Here is an 18,802-nt window from a genome sequence, read left to right as displayed (position 1 = left end):
ACATGGTGAGCGATCGTTACACATGCCCCCCCCTTAAAGTCAGTCAGTAAAAGCGGTAAACTTTTGCCACTTGCACTATGTACCCCGAAGGTTGTAATTATGAATAGGTTGATCGCAAGTATCTGAATGGTTCATTTCTTGTTCAGAATTACTTCGAGTTGGTGCATTCCCTGCTCTATAGTGCACAGCTGGGACATACGGGATATCAGCTTGGTCATCATCATCCCCATATTCATTGCTCTCACGCTTCTGCATCCACCAGGATTTATTAGGGAAATGTATACTAGTAAGGCACGGTTTAATTTGGTCAATGTGAACAACACTCTTGTCACCTCTGGACCCTCCTTCAATTTCTACATCTACAGGTCCAAGGATGTGAATGATCTGATAAGGACTCGTATATTTAGGGAAAAATTTTCCATACTTACGACCCTTCATCTTCTTCAAAAGCCACACCCTTTACTGCACATTAAATGGGCGGGGGCTTTTGTGTTTATTCTGTCTCTCTCTGTTATTGTGGTTCTTCTCACGATTCAAGTCCTAAGCAGTGTCGTGGATGACCCTTAGTTGCTTCAGTAAGAAATTGCGATAGTCACCAGGGTCTATGGCATCTTGAGAATCACTAAATGGCAGCATTTGTGGAAACTTTGGGTCAAACCTGTAAAGTAGGAAAGTGGGGGACTCATTGGTCGAAAAATGGGTCGCGACATTATACACACACAATGTTGGATGTATGAACTGATCCCACTGAGCATTATTTTCATCCAATATACATGCGATGAAGTTAAATAAATTCTTCTAACCTTTTAACCGGTGTCAATCTATTTTTAGAATCGCAAACGTTTTTACAGCCCCTCCTGGGCTCTTCTTCAGGCTTCGTCATATAGGCCGTTAACATTTGAATAAATATTCAATTTGAATTTATTTTCGGAATATTATTATGTGCAACAGCTGGATGTTTGTACTGTGCATGCTTGATGCTTCTCCCTTTAAACACTGTTTTCTAGCAAAACCTGCCATGCACTGGATAGGATCATTTCCTCCTTATGATTAATGCACGTACTACATAATCCCGCCTTAAATATCTCCATGGCTTCTAGCCATTTCAATTGCTGTGGGTTATAGCTGGGTATAATGATTTTTGCCGCATGCAGGTCCGCCATTATCTCCTCTTCCGACGTGTACGTCACCAGGGCCGTAGTGTATCTACCGTGCTGTATGTCTGACTCGTGCTCCTTTAACCTCACTTTTAACGCACGTTTTGTGGAACCAATGTATGTTAGTTGTCTATCGCACCTGTGGTCTTCTAGTGGTATCGTATATACTCCCAGAAGCCTTTCGAGATTTGGCGGGTCCTTGCCGTTGCTTAATATTCTGAAGAGAGTTTGACATCTTCTGTATGTGATGTTAATTCCTTGTCAGTTGGCCACGGTGTTGTAAATGGATTTCAGCCTGGATTGTATGTGATAGACATACTTTCATTTTCTTCCTGTCTGATATTCAATGGTTGTCCTGTCAGACTATTTGCCTTTTAGGAATTCTCATGTCTTCTAGACAACTTTTCAATGAGAGCTTTGCTGTATCCATGGCTTATAGCAATATTTTGGATATGAAGGAGCTCCGTTTCGAGCTCTTTTTTTGTAGAGGAGTGCATATGAGCCCTTCTCACTAATGCTCGGAAGGCAGCTATTTTGTATTGAAAAGGATCATATGAATTTCTTGGGATATATGTGTGGAACGTGCTAGGCTTTCAGGTATACTGATGTGAGTATATTAGCTCCTTCAAAGTTGATATCAATATCCAAGAAGTGCACCCTCGATGAGTCGTGTTGCTCCACCTCTAATGTTAGCCCGTACAGATTACTTTTTATGGCTTCGAGGAAAAATTTTATGTCTGGTTCTACTTTCCAAAATATAATGATGTAACGTTTGTACAACAAGATGTTGGGCAAGAAGCGCGGTAGAATATTGTTTTCCAATCTCGTAATTACCATTTCGCACAAATCACCCGAAAGTGGACTGCCCATCGGGACTTCTTTGCCTTGCATGTACGTGATCCCTTTAAATTGGAAAAGAGAGCCATAGCATAACAAATGGGCTAGTTCGAGAATATGTTGGTGCGTTGTGTTGTCCTCAACTATCGAAAACAGAAAGTCCCTTAGTTCGCAAAAACAAGGTGGTAGTTCTATCGACGGAAACAATGATCTGAAGTCTAAGACCGTAGCATAAGCTGGTTTTGCTATCGTCTTCAATTGTTCTATAAGTTCTGCTGGGTTGGTTATATTGAATTGGTATCCTTCCAGGTGTGGGATGAGCAAGTTATGGGTAAAAGAATCTAAAATACGTGTGGGGGCCTTAGTCTTGTCTACCATTGGTCTGAGTTGCTGTGCTTTTTTGTGTGTTTTTGCAAATGCAAATAACCGCGGTATCTCTGGAGCATCAATTATTATATTTCTCATTTTCATTCTCTTGGCCAGCTTTGTGTTCGCAAAACGTTTGACCTGCGATTGTAATTTATCTATATAAACCCCCTGCACTTTCGTACATGGAGTCATGCTAATGTATTCTTCTAAGCCTTTTTCATAAGTATCCCGCTTCATCACTACTAACAGTTTATCCTTGTCAGCTCTAGCCATAGTGATGTTGTTGCGTTTTATCCATCTTATGGTTTGCCTTAGCTGTTCTTGGAAGTGATATACCTCTTTCATTTCACAAATTCTTCTCAGCCTGAGGGCTAAAACAATTTTGTCACTAGGTACTGTACAATACTGTACATAGTTCAACAATTAACTCTAAGCTCTGAAAATGTCTTTTTGACAGTTTCCAATGTCAAAAACATATATTGATTCTTTAAATCATTGTATCTCATTTAAGTGCATGTTTAAAGTAACACACAAGTTTTTTTTAAACACATCAAAACAGATTAAAGATAAAGAAATAACTTTGAAAAGAAGAAAAATTGGCTTTTGCCATTTTGTAGTAAGTTTTCTTTTGTAAAATTTGTTTAAGACAGATCTCATAAATACATTAATAAAGTTGAAGGGACCTAAAAACTTCTAGATTCAATTAATTTTATTAATGTGATTTGACTGTGTTAACGCTTTAATTGGGAAAACAAAATTCCAAATAATCCTGTGAATGTAATGAAACATTTTAAATTCTCTCAGAAACCAAGTTCTGATGGAAAAAATCAATAGAAATAAAGAATTAAATATCTGAATTCTCTCTTTATGAAAATGTTTACAATGTTTTTCCAATAGCATTTGTAGTAGGTCAGATTTAAATTCAATTATAATCGGAAAAAGGGAAATGTAATATTAATTTTGAAAATAACTTTTTTTAATCAAATAAGTTTTCAAATAACTAATTTATACCTAAAATACTTTACATAAATTATCTTCATCTGAAATTTAATCTGATCTTTATAATAATAATAGTAAATTCCAATCTATATAATAACCGGCTTAAATAAAATTACAGATAAACTCATACTTTGAATCAATGAAAGAAATTGTAGTTAGAAAAATGACTAGTTCAACAGTCAGAAGTATGTTACAAGATGTAATTGAACTTAGAGAGGTATGAAATCTAAATTTTGATTCGTAGCCACATCTATGGTTTTATCTTTTGTTAATTATTTTAATTTTGTTTCTGTTAATAATAATAACTTTTTATAGAACAATTGGGTTCCACAAAGAGAAGAGAATAATCCAAAAACAATTGATCAGATTCATCTCGAAGCGCACAGGGAAGCACTAGAACGACAACGGTTACGGCATCGAACTGTCTTCCAAAAGAGAAGCTTTGAGGATCGTAACATGAATAGAAAAGGTAAAGAAATCTTTTGTATTTGTTACAGGAGCCCTCCTATTTGAATATATTCAACTTAAGACCAATTTGACCATACATTTTAAAATTAAAATTTTGCATGGATTTTGAAGTTTTCTTGCCAGTCACGGGATGGTGTCGAAGTCTGTCATTTGTCAGTAACAAATAAAAAAAATTTAATAGATAAATTGTTCGAAATTCTTTCGGTAGCACATCATAGTTTTTATTTTTGCTTGAATTCTGATGTTCCATTGCTGCTATTGAGATTGTATTGACGTTGGTAACATTGGAGTGACTGCATTTTTTCTATTTGCAATTTTTATAAATGTTTACATTTAGTGCTTCAAAAATGCATCCAAAATATAATAGTAAATCTAGCGTAGGAGATAAAAGCAAGAAGTGTGGCTCTGTTACCATGGAAATTAAACTTGTCATTATAAAACTATATGCGTTAGGTAGGGGAGGAAAAAAACCACTTTTGATACACCTGATACTAGGCAGTAGTGAGCAGGTAAACGAGCATAATGTATTCTATTGAATATTAATACATCAAAGGATCAGACACTAACAATACGTAGTTATTCTGTGTGCAAATGTACTTTCTAGGTTAGTGTTTGTCTTACAAGAAAACCTTGGAAACCATAAATAGGAGGAGCACATGTTTACTGCTTTTACTGCCTAGTCAAAATCTGTTTTTCAAAACTATAAAAACTGTCAATCTAACAACTCTCAATACAAAATAGTTTTTAGTAATGTTAGCAGAAATACTTAAAATGATAATTTGAAGCAGTTTAATCAAAAAATTAATGTTGGTGTTTTTGAAGTTTTAAAACTCTAAAAGTGCATTTGGTAGTCCAAATAAAATAAGCTTGATTTTTAAATTGAGAGTTTTTTTTAATTTTTTATTACACAGTTTAGTCTAAAGCAGCGATTCTCAACCTTCTTAGCTCCGTGACCCGCAAATAGTAAATATAAATAAATGAATGTTTTGCGACCCCCACCCAAAGGAATAATAACAGTAAGCCTTACTATTACGAATCAAATTTTGACTGTAATTATAAATGTAAATTTTTTAAATTATTATATAATCACGTTGCACTAATTTTATACATTAAGAAAATACCGACGGTATAAAAAATGTAATACAGCTATTCCTATTCTTTTATGTCACTGCATTTATAGCAACGGGTACGAACACGCATGTATGACGTGTACATACACGAGCAATTTACAAGTTCCAGCTTGATGTGTACCTGCTCTTTGTGATTTGATCCATGTATGGAGAAAATTTTAAATGAAAAACAAATGAAATCATCACATTAATTTTTTTTCTTTACACCAGTACTTATTGTAAGTAAAACGTTTATAAGTTTATAATAAATTATTTTTTCTCAGGAGGATTTCATTATTGTCTCGCAACCCCCAGGTTGAGAAACGCTGGTCTAAAGTAAGTAGAGCAGTAAAATTTTTAGAATGGCAAATTCTCTTCATAGATTGACAGCACGTAATTAATTTGAACTGTTCTCCAGCACTTTAAGTGCTGAAGAACAGTTTTTTTTTACTGAGTACAAGTGTAACTGAACAGTTGAGCTTCAATGTAGTGCCATCTTAAATAGTGCACATTCTCATTAAGTTCTAATGAGTGATTACTTGTAATATTTTTTCTGTTGAATTTCATTTACATTGTTTTAATGCTCATTGCAAATTTTTCTTTTAAACTTTATTTAATAGGTAGAGGATCGGCAAATTATCAAGACGACGGATGGAACATGCAGTCCAGTAAGACTAAAGGAACCATAGATCTGAGCAAATTAAAACTTCCAAAGTCTGTACGTATTTGAAGACGATCGTTTTCTTGCGTCAAAAATTTTTACATAAGAAAAATTGATAATAGTTACAATTATGGGACAGATTTATAAGAATGCAATTTAACTGAGTTCGATAACATAGCTTTAAACAAATAGGTTTTATCGCAACTGTTATTTGTAATGTGTGATTGGTATGAAATACCTCACACAAAGTAACGTTTTTACATACAGAAAAGATTTGTTTAATAAATTTACAATTGTATGAAATTATTTCTAATGTTACGTATAAATCAATTTTGTTTTCCTTCAATTTTGTTAATATAAATGATTAATCGACAAGTTAAATGGATTAACTGTATAATTCATTTTCCAAAAGTAAATGGTTTTTGGCATTCGGGAATTCCATTCGAACAAATATCCATTTCATATATGTAAATATTTCATGCAAAAAATTTTATCAGTATTTTCTTAATATTTGCAATTTTGCAATGTTTTTCCTTCAAATTTTGCGTTTTACTTTGCTTTGTATGAATTTTAACGTGCATTCGTGTTTTCTTTTATTATACATTTTATTTTTTCGATAAAATATACTGTTCTATTCAGATTTTAAAATAATAGTTAAATTATTATATGTAAATGTTAAGTGAAACAATAGGATTTTCTGTGCTATACTGGCCCCCATTTAGGAGTTACGCACAAATGACCAATACGGTCAGACATGAACCCACGACCAACAACTAGTCGGGTTTGGTAGATTTATCCACTCGGTTACTGGTAGAAAACCTTGTTTTGGCCTCTTTAGCCTGATAAATTTACAAGTGGATTTCAAAATGTTTTGGTATCAAAGTATTTTGAATGTTACTGTCAATGCTTTATCGTTGTTAACAAGCTTGATCGTTGAAGCTTGATTTTATTATCTAAAAGTTGTTAATTTTAATTGTAAATTTGATTTTTAAATATCTATATTATGTATAACACAATGGCATAGCTAGGGGGTGTGGTAGGTGTGGTCCGCACTGGGCCCCTGGAAAGCAATAGGCCCATGGGGGCCCCAAAATCACAGCAAAAACGACCCAAAAAATTTTTCACGGCAATCAGAACAAAGCAAAATTTGGCATTTGGCTACTCGAGCTGCTGGGCCTCTATTACACAAGAAAACCAGCAACTTAACTGTAATCTAGTTATGCACTATATAAATCACTACACAAAAATATTTTAGTCGGCCATTTACGTAAACAAAGCAAAAAAAATACCTAACGCATCATTCATCAAATGAAAGTAAGCGAACGTCTAAACGCAATGTTTAAAATAAATAAAAAAATTACTTGTTTTTGTTTGGACAATCCCGATTACCATTATGGAAAAGGGACACCCCCTGCCAAAAATTTTTTTCAGGGCCCACAAATCTGGTTCCGCACCTGGCCCGGAGAACCTTAGCTATGCCACTAGTATAACATAATGTATATTTTAAGTCCAAGAAAGCTTCCTCCTTTCCATTATGATACAGGGTAATCAAATTAAAGTAGAAGTTGCAAGCAGTAGCCCAATTTGATGCTTTCAGCAAGGGTTGGCAACACTGAGCTGGCCTTGCTTCTACTGCTGCTTTCTGACATCTGTATGCTACTTATTGCAAGTTCTACTTCAGTTTGACTACTCAGTGTAAAATGCAGTGTTTACAAATATTGAAACATGTTTTGATATGCTTATGGAAACCTTCAGTGATTACACCAGTTTGCTTTTAATAAATAATGAAAAGCTTCTTCTGCAGAACATACTGTTAAAGCAAATGGAATTCTTCGTTTCTGATTTAACTATATTGTCAAATATTTTTGGCTTAATTTATATTTTACAATTGCATAAATTTAAATTGTTTTTTTATTTTTTGTTTAATCATAGGTTCGTGAAACAGACTTACAATTGGGGCATGGTTTTGCTACATTGGATCAAGATAGCAGTGGTGGTAATGTTAAAAACACCAATCAGGATTCTGAAAACAAGTCAACTGTGCTTAAAAATAGGTAAGTTTTATTATGTGGCTGTGCGCCATATGTATTTTGTAGTTATATGCGTGTATTTTATATTTTTATTATCATCTCTATTTCTCTTTTATAGCTTTCATCTTTTGTTCTATTATCTATCCTTTCTGGAATTTTCTTATTCAAACTTCATTTCCTTATGTGGTCACAAGGAACCTTGTGAAACAGAAGGGTATGCAACCCAGAGAGCAATAGTGAGGGAGAGTGGACAGTTGGGGTTTGAGCCATGGAAATGTACACGAGTGTCAACTATTCTGGTACGTTTAGTCATCGTGCGGAATAGATGAGAGACGTAAACTACTGAGGAGATAGTTATTGAGACACCATCGGACAATCTAAGGAACAAAAACGTGAATATTAGAACCAAGTAATTAATTCTGGAGTCACGTGAACAGAAAGACTCGATTTTAGACTTCAAAGAAAGATCCATGCACAAATGACCATCTTAAGGATCCAGATACGGAACATTGGGTACCCATTTCTCTATTTCCTCAATCTGTCCCATCCTCTATTTTATTCTTTAGTAGTATAATTAGTTATAGGTTTTAATTTGAGATTATTTTATGTTATTGTATACGTATCATACCGTGTGGTCGATGTTGAGATTTCTCGCCAATCCCATAGATTTTGTCGTGCGGTATGATTCGGTGATGGTCTGTTTCCAGTATTAATAATTAATGTTACTAGTGTCGTGTGTCGGAATCGAGACTACCTGGCATCTGGTATACAAACCTGTATATTATCGTAATAGTACAATTAAAGTTTTCTTTGTTCATCTACTATCTTTGATTGTTTGTAAAACACACTTCATTATAACAATTATTAATAAGTTGAATGTCTTATTGTTTGCTTAATTGTAGATTTGATTGATATTGTGCTTGCTTATTTGTAAAATAAACATTTTTCCTCTTAATTATTTGATGGGAGTAACAGTTTATATAAATATTTAAAGTTGATACGATTAGTTGGGTTTTTAAATTCTAAAATATTAAGAACCTATTATAAAAGGATGTGGCTATTCATACATACAGTATGTATACTCGATTGACTATTTAATCTTTTAAAGCCATGATGTAAAGATGACAGTTTTAATGTTATTTATAATTTAGGATATTTTAATTATATTCGATTATATAATTCATTTCCGTGAGTAACTCTGCACGAACGGCCATTTTGTTCTGTACATTTTGATCAAAACAAACTCAAACACTTTTTTCACACAAAGAAATATAGGTTAATGTTACCTATGGTAGCGAACATGGCGGCTCGTCTCTGAAACAGTGGAGCCGCACGTTCTAACCTAACCTAACCTATTCTAATAAATTACCCCTATTCTAATATTTTGGCAATAATTATGGTAATTTATTAGAATAGGTTAGGTTAGAATGTGAGTCCGCACTGTTTCAGAGATGAGCCGCCATGTTCGCTACCATAGGTAACATTAACCGAAATGTATAATAATGTATGTATAAATAGAATGTATAGTATGTATGTATGTATGTATGTATGTATATAAATATGTTTTCTACCAGAATGATCTAGTAGCAATTCATTATCAGTGGCTGCTTCTGATGATGATGCTTTGGACTTATTGGACTTAGTGAATATTAATTAATTATACTAGTTGTGATGCCGCACCCAAAAACGTCTAATGATCTATTTCATCTGCACGAATTGGCTTATACAAAGCTGGAATTTTTTAAAATTGAAAAGTGAAAGCCCTTTACAAAATATTATAGAAAGTGTAAAACTTTGTACTATTTATTATTTGGGCTGCAATTTGAAAACTGTAGACTTATTTCCACTGTCTTCTGTCTTTTCTAAATTTGTATAAACTTTACCATTGGTAAATAACAAGGCATACTTCAGCAAGTTAACAAATTCTGTAATATTAACCTTACAAAACCTCATGCTTTCTGAACAATAAATACAGGGTGGTGTATCTGATGATAAATAAATCATTTGTCTTACGCAACAGAATTTACTTCTGGTTGATCTACCATTGACTATAATGTGTTACTTTCTATTAGCCATAAATCAATATCTTATTGTTTATCTACAGTATCTTCGATTCCGTCATAAATATTCACGTAAATTCTGAAAACATACTTCATATGTTGTTTACTAGTTGTTTTTGGAAAAGGTTATGTTAACTATTAATATTTACACTGGTTTCTATTTAATAGTTAAACTAGAAAGTAATAAATATTTTTATATATAAGTTTCTTGTGGTCATAAACAATAAAACGAGTTCAAAACGTCCTGTTGTTCAAATTAGGTTTGCTGCTTACGGTCGAGAATCCAGTCGTAGCAGCAGCACTATTCCTGTGCCTCCTCTCAGGAAATTAAGTTCTAAAAAAAGAAAACAGGCAATTAAGGTCGTGGAGAAAAAGACTAAATCCCTTGTTGATGAATTTTTGTGTAATCCTGATTTTAAGGTATGTAAAATTTTAATGTTTATTTTCAACAGTAGCGATTTAATGTTACATTAATGTAGATGTACATTAGCGATTTAATGTACATTAACAGTAGCGATTTAATGTACATTAACATTTCACCAGCTTACTTGATAAAATAAATGTTTTTTTGATTATAAGAATTTGTATTGCTTGACAACATAAAAATCATACGTAATAAAATAAAACTTAAATAGTAAAACTTAGATTCTTTCAGTTTTATATTAAAATTGATGGTTGAAGTTAAAAATTTTATAAAATTTCTAATTACAAAACTATGTATTGTACGATCATAAAATTGCAATTAATAAATAAATTTATGTAATTAAGGAAAGCAGACTGAGAGACTTTGTTATTGTAGGAAGCAATTCTCTGCGTAGCGGAAACGGTTAATCCGACGACTGCCCCGGTGTTTATTTCCTCTGCCATTTTCCAAGTTTTTGACCGTTGTAGTAAAAGTCGGCATTTAATAGGAAAATTGATGCATCATCTTGTAAAAAAGGAAATAATTACATTGGATTTATATGTTAAAGGGTAAGTAAAATTAATTCTATTGATATGTAATATATTTATTTATTTATTTATAATTATGCTATATATAAATGCTGTTTCACTGAAAGTTGCAGTTGATAATGATTTTTTTTTAAAATTATATGCAAACTAGCAGGTAGGCCTGGCGTTGCTCGGACAAAAGCAAAGATTAGATTATTACATTATAGTCACAAAAGAAAGAGAGTAATTTCATCAACAAACTAAATATTTCTAAAGAAAGGTCGAATTTGAAAATCGAATGTTCTAATATTGTTCGATTTTCACGACGTGTTCTGATTATATCGTTCGATTTTCATCGAATGTTCTAAAGAAGAAAAGTCGAGAAAAACCGAACTAATATGTTTAAATTTGAAAATCGAATATGTTCTAACGTATTACTCTTTTTCTCTTTTTTTCCTCCAGCGCCCGTAAATCTTGCACGTCGCTTTCTCTTGTTCTCCATTGTTACTTAACACTTCAATTGTTGATGGAAGTGTTAAGCCTTAATCCTGTTTATCTCCCCCGTGGGGAGGAATTTCGAAAAACTGTTCTTAGTGTGCGTTCTTGTGACGTACCCTAACTGTGTACTAAATTTCAACTTTCAACTCCTAACCATTTGGGCTCTGCACTGATTATTATTATTACAGGGTGACAATAATTAACCCGTACAAAGTTTGTAGCAATGCTGCACTTGAACTTTTTTACTGTCACCAATTTACATACTATTGTTTAATTCTCCATGATTTCCTGCCCGTGTAGATGTACTTTCGATGTAATAAGGGTTAGTTCTTTATTTTTTTAATGGTGTCGAACAAATGTTGTGCAATTTTGAAGCTATTCCGGCAAGGAAAGCATCAATGTGAAATTGTTTGTCTGCTTGGTGTTCCAAAAATGACAGTCTCAGATGCAGTTCGGCGATTCAAGGAGCTTGGCCACAATGGTGACCATCCCGGACGTGGAAGAAAGTGCACTGTCAACACGTCTAGGAACCGCAAGATCATCACAAAGCGAGTTGACTGACATGCGAAGGTCTCCATGAGAAAAATTGCTCGTGAGATCAGAATCAATGGCGAATTGGTGCGTTTAATGGCGAAAAAGGAACTTGTACTCAAGCCCTACAAGTTCCAAAAGGTTCAGCTCCTCACCGATGAAAACAAGTGCCTGAGACTCCAAAGATCCCGTTGACTCAAGCGTCGGGCCGCAGGTCGACAATGGGAGTGCATTCTCTTCACAGACGAGAAGCTTTTCTCCGTACAACCATAAAAACGACAGGAACTGGTCCGCGGGGACTCCTGGATGCTCAGCCGTCATCGAACATCACAAAATCCAATGTCAGTCATGGTTTGGGGCGGAATTTGTGCGAGCAGCAAGACACCCCTTGTTTTCGTCGATCAAGGGGCCAAAATCAATCAAGATGTGTACCACCATAACATTCTCGAGGCTGTGGTACTTCTGTGGGCTCAGCAGCATTTTGGCAGTGCGAAATGGACGTTTCAGCAGGACTCGGCGCCGACTCACAGAGCGAAGAAGACTCAGGAGTGTGCAAGGCTCATTTTCCCGATTTCATCTTGTCTGCGGAATGGCCACCATACTCGCCGCATCTGAACCCAATGGACTACAGTGTGTGGTCCATTTTGGAGGCCAGGGCCTGTTCTAAGCGCCATGAAAGTTTGGAGTCGCTGAAGCAATCCTTGCGCTGGGAGTGAGACAAACTGTCTCCAGAAGAGCGCGGCCCATCGCTGAGAATTTCAAAACGCATTTGGGGCTCTGCATCAAAGCAAAAGGAGGCCACTTTGAAACTGGCTGAATATCTGATTAATACATAAAGTATTGTCACTGTTATATGCTGTTGTTTTGCTAATTTTCATTTCTTTAATAAATTTACGATACAAAAAACTTGTACGGGTTAATTATTGTCACCCTGTATTATCATTAACTCGTCTCAATTATATATATAGATGATGTCTGTTACTTGTCTGTACATTTCTACGAACTTAATCATTTTTATAATTTGATGATAATTTTATGTGTAAGGTATTTTATGTAAAAATTTCTGAATGTTTTAATTTTGTTTTGAGGTTTTATAATTTGGATGCTCGTTCTTGGCATTTTATTCTTCCTGTGTTCCATTATATATTAATTCTTCATATAAACAATTAATATTAACTTTAAAATGTTTACATTTACATTTTTGTTTAAGATACAGCATTAAAACTTTGCTTTTCAGCATGAAATGTCTGAAGACATGCATTAATGGAATGATCTCGGGTACTCTTGCACAAAAATTTCTAACATTTGGCACTACTTGCTAGTTGCCAGTGCTGTATAACATAGGTATACACTATCCGACTATCAGAATCTTTCTCCGATAATTAAAATTCCCATTTAGAGTGTTCAAAATTTTTATTCCTATTTAAAATTCGTCTGAAGAATTGATTTTGGGATTTCTAAAATGTGGTTACAAGAATATCTTGTGCTCCATCACAGGGTTTTCTGTAACTTTTTCCTTGCTGAGTATCATTGAAATCTCTGGCATTTTGGACAGTTTTCATGTGAAGTTCGACTCGGATAATAGAATCGTAAATGTAAAGGGATGTAAATGCTATAGTGATATTCTTATGTCTGAATGCGTGTGTGTAGTAAAAGTATGCCAAGAACATGATTATCATTTTTATTCATACTTCATATTAGTGCTACTTATAACTTGTGTATGTTACATCATAATTATTTTATTAAGCATCCATAAAATTAATATTATTTTCTGTATTTACAGGCTGAAGTCTGTTTTGGAAATGGCCGACGATTGTGCCATCGACGTTCCAAAAATATGGCAGTATCTGGGCGAACTTATCGAACCGATGATACAGGATAATTCAATTTCACTAGCATTCCTCAAAGATGCTGCAGAACCTTGCAAAGCTAATGGAACAGCTGGAAAATTGATGTCTGAATTATTACACATAGTACTAAAAAATGAGGTTGGTAATAATTTATGAATTTGTTGGCACTAATAATGTTTTATTAAACTACTCTTGTTCCTTGCATTAAAAAACGTTGTTGACACGTAATGACAAAACTTATTTTGAATTTATATAATTCTTAAGACACGAATAACGTTTGACTGCGGGAGTTTCGAATTTTAAAAACATTTTCATATGATACATAAAAGAGAATATTTTAAAATTCTAAATTAATTTGAATTCAATAGAATAAAGCCAATGATTATATAACTTTAATTATGTTTCAGGGATCCAAGAGAGTTGCTCAGCTTTGGAAATCATCAGGATTAAGCTGGTCAGATTTCCTGAATGAAAATGAAAATATTACAGATTTCATAAAACAGAATGTAAGTAGATTTTATTTTACATATCGGATATTGTCTATATATAGGATAGACCCATCCATTTTAATCAGTTGAATGGATAGCTCGAAAAATTCATTAACGTTAGACTTCGAGGAAGGGGGCCACAAGATAGAACGACTATTGATTTTGTCGTAGATGGCATTACATTGATGAAAATCGGGTCAACTTCAGTTTTTACTGCATTTTCTGATTTTACACCACAAACTTTTAAATAAAATTTTGTTTATTTAAAAGTTTGTGGTGTAAGGAGTACTTTAGTTCTTAACATTTGAAGTGTCATGCAGCCACTGCCCACATGCATACACAAGTCTGTGAGTATCTGAAGTTCACAAAAAATGCTTTAAAATTCATTACGAGACTTAAAGATGTTGATCGTGACTCCACCAAATAGTATCACAAGCTTGATCGCTTTAGCATGCTGTGGCATTGGATTTGTATTAGTTCATTATTTGAAAAAAAAAATGGTTTTACTAAATAATTTTTGAACAAGGATTTTTTTTAATATTCCTTCCTGATAATTTGAACAGATATATAAATGTCATTGAGGAAATTTAATTCAGTTTCTGAGGTTTACTATTCTACTGAAATCAGAAGAAAACTTCAATATTGTTTGAACTTTTTGTTAAGATTTAGAATAGAAAATAGTTTAGTCGAGTTCGGATATCTCGTGCAAGTCGTGTATTTTAGAAGCATATTATTAACAATTTATTATTATTATTACAGAAACTTGAATGTACCATAAGTAAGGATGATAATCAACGGCAACCATTAGAAAAACTGTCGTTCGATAAAATAAAAGAAAAATTGGATACTTATTTAAGGAAGGATGTCGACAACGGGGTAATATTTGATTGGATCGACGTGAGTATAAATCGTTGCCTTTACTACTATGAGACGCTTTTAAATATTAACACTGATCTTTCTATTTCTAAACTAGTTTATTATTAATCTATGTATTTTTTTAGTTAATAAAATTGATCTGTTTTGGGTAAAGGGAGTATATTAAAACCTGTTCAAAATAGAAACATTCCAAACTGGAAAAAATATTTATACTATGTTTATGTAGGATTTACTGTAAGACTTGTTATTCTGACAGGCAATAGTATTCCATTTGGATTATATTTTACATATAAAATGCTGAATTTCTTTAATGAAAGATGAGGCAATAAATTGATTGAATTGATAGTTTTGTCATCATCCAATTAGGCCAACAGTGAAGTTTAAAACGTACAATGTGTACATGATTGGCGACCAACTTGGTGCACCAATAACATTAGATAAAGTTCAAATAGTTCTTATGTGCTGATCTGGTTTGTCAGAAAGACACTTTGCAATGATTTGGATGGTTGATGGCTAGTAGCTATCTTCTGATGCCAAACAAACAAAGCGCTGGGTCCTGTCTCGCTTCGGGCTTTGATGTGTTGACTGACGTCCCAGACGAATTCGATGTATAGTTGATGCTGCTAACAAACTATATGGATAGCGTAACGTCCCTGGGTAAACTTCTCCTTGGCAACGAAGTCTATGGGTTATTTGACATTCCCAGAGCAAACTCAAATTTCCCGCCTCGACATTGACTTTATATAGTTGTCGGCGGCAGCTGGACAACCAATCAGTGATCAAACTGGTTGTAGCTTTATCGGAGGTCCGCCGAGTTGTGTGATGTCTGCCGACCAATCGGCGATTACGCATTCAAAATCCAACGATTGCTTCCTCAACCATTACCAATTTTTAAAACATGCAGAAATTATGTCTTTACACGATTCTACCCCAACACCTCCCCTGTCAAGGATCAAACTGTGCTCACTTGAGCCTGTTTGATACCCTGCACCTTGCTGTCACAATCTTACAAATCACAGTTGTCCATTCCACTCGGACTGACCCATTTTCATGGTTCTGGAATATCTGGGAAGAAATTTCCCCCTCCATGCACAGAGATGCTATGCGATGCAGTCTCCCGCTAACCGATCTTCACCATCCACTATAAACATGAGAGTGTGTCTGCGTTACCATGTAGTTTCCCTTTCTGGTACTCAATCCGTATGTCGTAGCCTTGTAACGTGAGTGCCCACCGAGTAAGTTTAGCATTCTGCAGAGTGGACGTCAGATATTTCTAATGGTTGTGGTCTGTGACCGGTCTCCCATAGATCCAGTAATTAAACTTGTGGAGGCCCCAGATAATTGCATAGGCCTCTTTCTCGATGGTAGCCCATTGGACCTCTGCCCCCTTTAACTTTCGACTAGTGAAGGCTATTGGCCTTCTGGCGAGAATTGCACTAGACAGATGCCGATAGCATGATTCGATGCATCCGTGAATAGAATGAATAACTTTTCCTGGTCCAGAGAGAACAGTAACGAGGCTTGTCCTAAATTCACCTTTACTGCCTCAAACGACCCTTTGAGCTCCTGATTCCATTCGATTGTTTTCTGCGCTTAGTGTGCGAGCAGATTGGTAAGAGGGTTTGTCAACCCCGCAAAATCCAAAATGTAATCTTGATAATACCCGCATATACCTAAGCTCTCAAGTTACTCCTTCGTCTTGGGCAGGGCCAGAGTGGTTATTGCTTTGATTTGATATGGGTCTGGCACGTGTTGTCCGGAGCCAATAATGTGCCCTAGATATAGGATGTGTGGTCTAGTGACCTGACACTTCTCAGTTCGCTAGACCGTTGGTGTTTACGGTCAGTCCGGCATCCCTTAATGCCCCAACACCACTTTGATGTGGGTCAGGTGTTCTTCCCAGTTCCGTGAGTATATGGCCGTGTTGTCAATGTATGCTACTGCAAAATCTTTGCGGTAGCATACATTGACCACCTGCGGCTGCATTTTTTAGACCAAAGGGCATTACTTCCCATTCATACTGACCACGATGCAAAAAAACACTGTTTCATTCTGCTTCTAACAGTACTTGCCAATACCCTCTACAGAGATCTAGTGAGGTTATATATCTAGCCTCAGCTAACTGATAGACTAATTCAGTGGAGGGTACCATCAGATATCTGTCAGGTACCATAGCAAAGTTCAGGTGCATAATCCACACATAACTGTATTCCACCTCCCTTTTTGGCTATGCAGAGTATAGGGTGAGCGTATTCAGATATGCTGGGTTGGATTAGCCCTGCGTCTAACAATTCCCTTATGGTTTCATCCACCTTATTCTGCAGTCTGTGGAATCTGTTCCCCATTCTTCCATCTGCGATCGTATAACTGCCACATCGACGGTGCCTCCACTATCTCCCCAAAGCTCGTGTCCGAGTCAAATACCTCTACGACGGTGCAGATTTGCTTTTGATATTTTCTGAGTCTGTCCACATGGACCCACTTCGTCCTACCATCCTCTAACCTTATTCTGTAGCTGCCCTGAAGCTCTCGTCTTTCTACGACAGCGGGCCCTTCCCACCAATCGTCGGACTTGTCTCTGTACATTTTTCTCACCAGGACCATATCCCCCACACTAAATTCCTCGGTTTGCACCCTCAAATTATAGTGTGCCACGTACTGATATTGTTTTGCGGCCACATGCTTGGCTGCAATCTCGTTGACTGCCTTAACCACTTTAATCAAGGGATATTTGAATAATGGAACTTTTTTCCCTCCATTTTTAAATTAATGTTCAAATTTTAATGTTTTGAAGGCCAATATTGAAGAGAAAGACCGGGATACGGAATTTGTTCGTGCCTTAGCAACATCATTAGTGGAAAATTCCATTGAAGGTAATTATTTTTCTATTCTAATAATTCTAGTAGAAATTAATACTTTTAGTTCACCTTTGTTAGTATAATCTTAAAGCTAATATCTTGTTATTTTACAAGAATAATGCAGAATAATTTATTGTTAAATAAAATAATGCTTACAGAAGTAAAATCTCCTATATAAGATAAAGGTGCCTGTAATGTTAATTGATTGTCTTTGTGGTCTGTTTTAATTTTATAATTATCTTTCATTTTATGACCCGATTTAAGCAATATGAAGTAACAATGAGAAATGTCAGCCTTTGCTTGGAAAAGCCATTGGCTACGTCAATTGGCAAATCTCAACTTTTCACATTTTAATCCTTACAAAAAAATATTGGATTTGTTTGCTTACATAAGTGCAAATTTTCTCAAACTCAAATTAAATCCTGTTTCAAATCAGTTTTGCAATTAGGTGGTTTTTTTTTGCTTTACCATATCTCAAATTTTGACATGATTTGCATATTGAATTTGATTTAAATATTTTTTATATGTTTCAGGTGAGGTTTCAGTAAGTAGGTTTGATAGGAAGAAACTATTGCCTAGGCTACCATTGTTGCAGAAATATTTGGACCTAGTGATTTGTCTAGAATTACAAGTGTTGTACGCCTTACAAGCAATTGTAAATCGTTTAGAACATCCAAAAGGTAAGCCTGTTTTTATCACGGGTGGTACTTTCTCGTCAGCAGATGATACTTACGGCTATTTTTTTTGTCTACAGGTTTATTGATAAACATCTTCCAATTTTTGGACGACCAAGACATAATATCTTACGAGGCCTTCATACAGTGGGAACAGAGCACGGATCCTGCCGAACAGGAAGGAAAGGGAATGGCATTAAAGTCTGTGACGTCGTTTATGCTTTGGATACGAGAACAAGAGGACGACTCTATAGAAGAAAATTGATCTTTATTGTAAAAAATTTTTTCTTTTATACTTCACGAACTAATGGGTTGACCACTTTTTCCAAAACAAAAGTTTGAATACTACGTCGGGTGATTCCAGGTTTTAACGAGACAATGTTGCAAGTGGATCAACAGTTAGATTT

At 35.0% G+C, this 18,802-nt stretch overlaps 1 protein-coding gene across 1 annotated transcript in view; it reads left to right on the top strand.

Annotated features, from left to right (window-relative positions):
• LOC136985840 (eukaryotic translation initiation factor 4 gamma 1-like) overlaps window positions 1–18,660 on the top strand; it is a 96,722-nt gene extending 78,062 nt beyond the window's left edge. The window contains exons 14-25 of the mRNA XM_067283212.1: window positions 3,481–3,579; window positions 3,678–3,831; window positions 5,560–5,657; window positions 7,533–7,654; window positions 9,951–10,110; window positions 10,490–10,662; window positions 13,433–13,637; window positions 13,907–14,005; window positions 14,747–14,884; window positions 17,658–17,736; window positions 18,255–18,401; window positions 18,476–18,660. Of these exons, the coding sequence (XP_067139313.1) occupies window positions 3,481–3,579; window positions 3,678–3,831; window positions 5,560–5,657; window positions 7,533–7,654; window positions 9,951–10,110; window positions 10,490–10,662; window positions 13,433–13,637; window positions 13,907–14,005; window positions 14,747–14,884; window positions 17,658–17,736; window positions 18,255–18,401; window positions 18,476–18,660 (1,659 nt within the window). The remainder of the gene's footprint in view (window positions 1–3,480; window positions 3,580–3,677; window positions 3,832–5,559; window positions 5,658–7,532; window positions 7,655–9,950; window positions 10,111–10,489; window positions 10,663–13,432; window positions 13,638–13,906; window positions 14,006–14,746; window positions 14,885–17,657; window positions 17,737–18,254; window positions 18,402–18,475) is intronic.
• Window positions 18,661–18,802: the final 142 nt, after the last annotated feature.

Source organism: Centruroides vittatus, unplaced genomic scaffold (genome assembly GCF_030686945.1).
Source record: "Centruroides vittatus isolate TY-2023 unplaced genomic scaffold, ASM3068694v2 contig_1213, whole genome shotgun sequence".
Classification (NCBI taxonomy): Eukaryota; Metazoa; Arthropoda; class Arachnida; order Scorpiones; family Buthidae; genus Centruroides; species Centruroides vittatus.
Note: the sequence above shows the minus strand (reverse complement) of the source record. Positions and strands in the feature narration are given on the sequence as shown.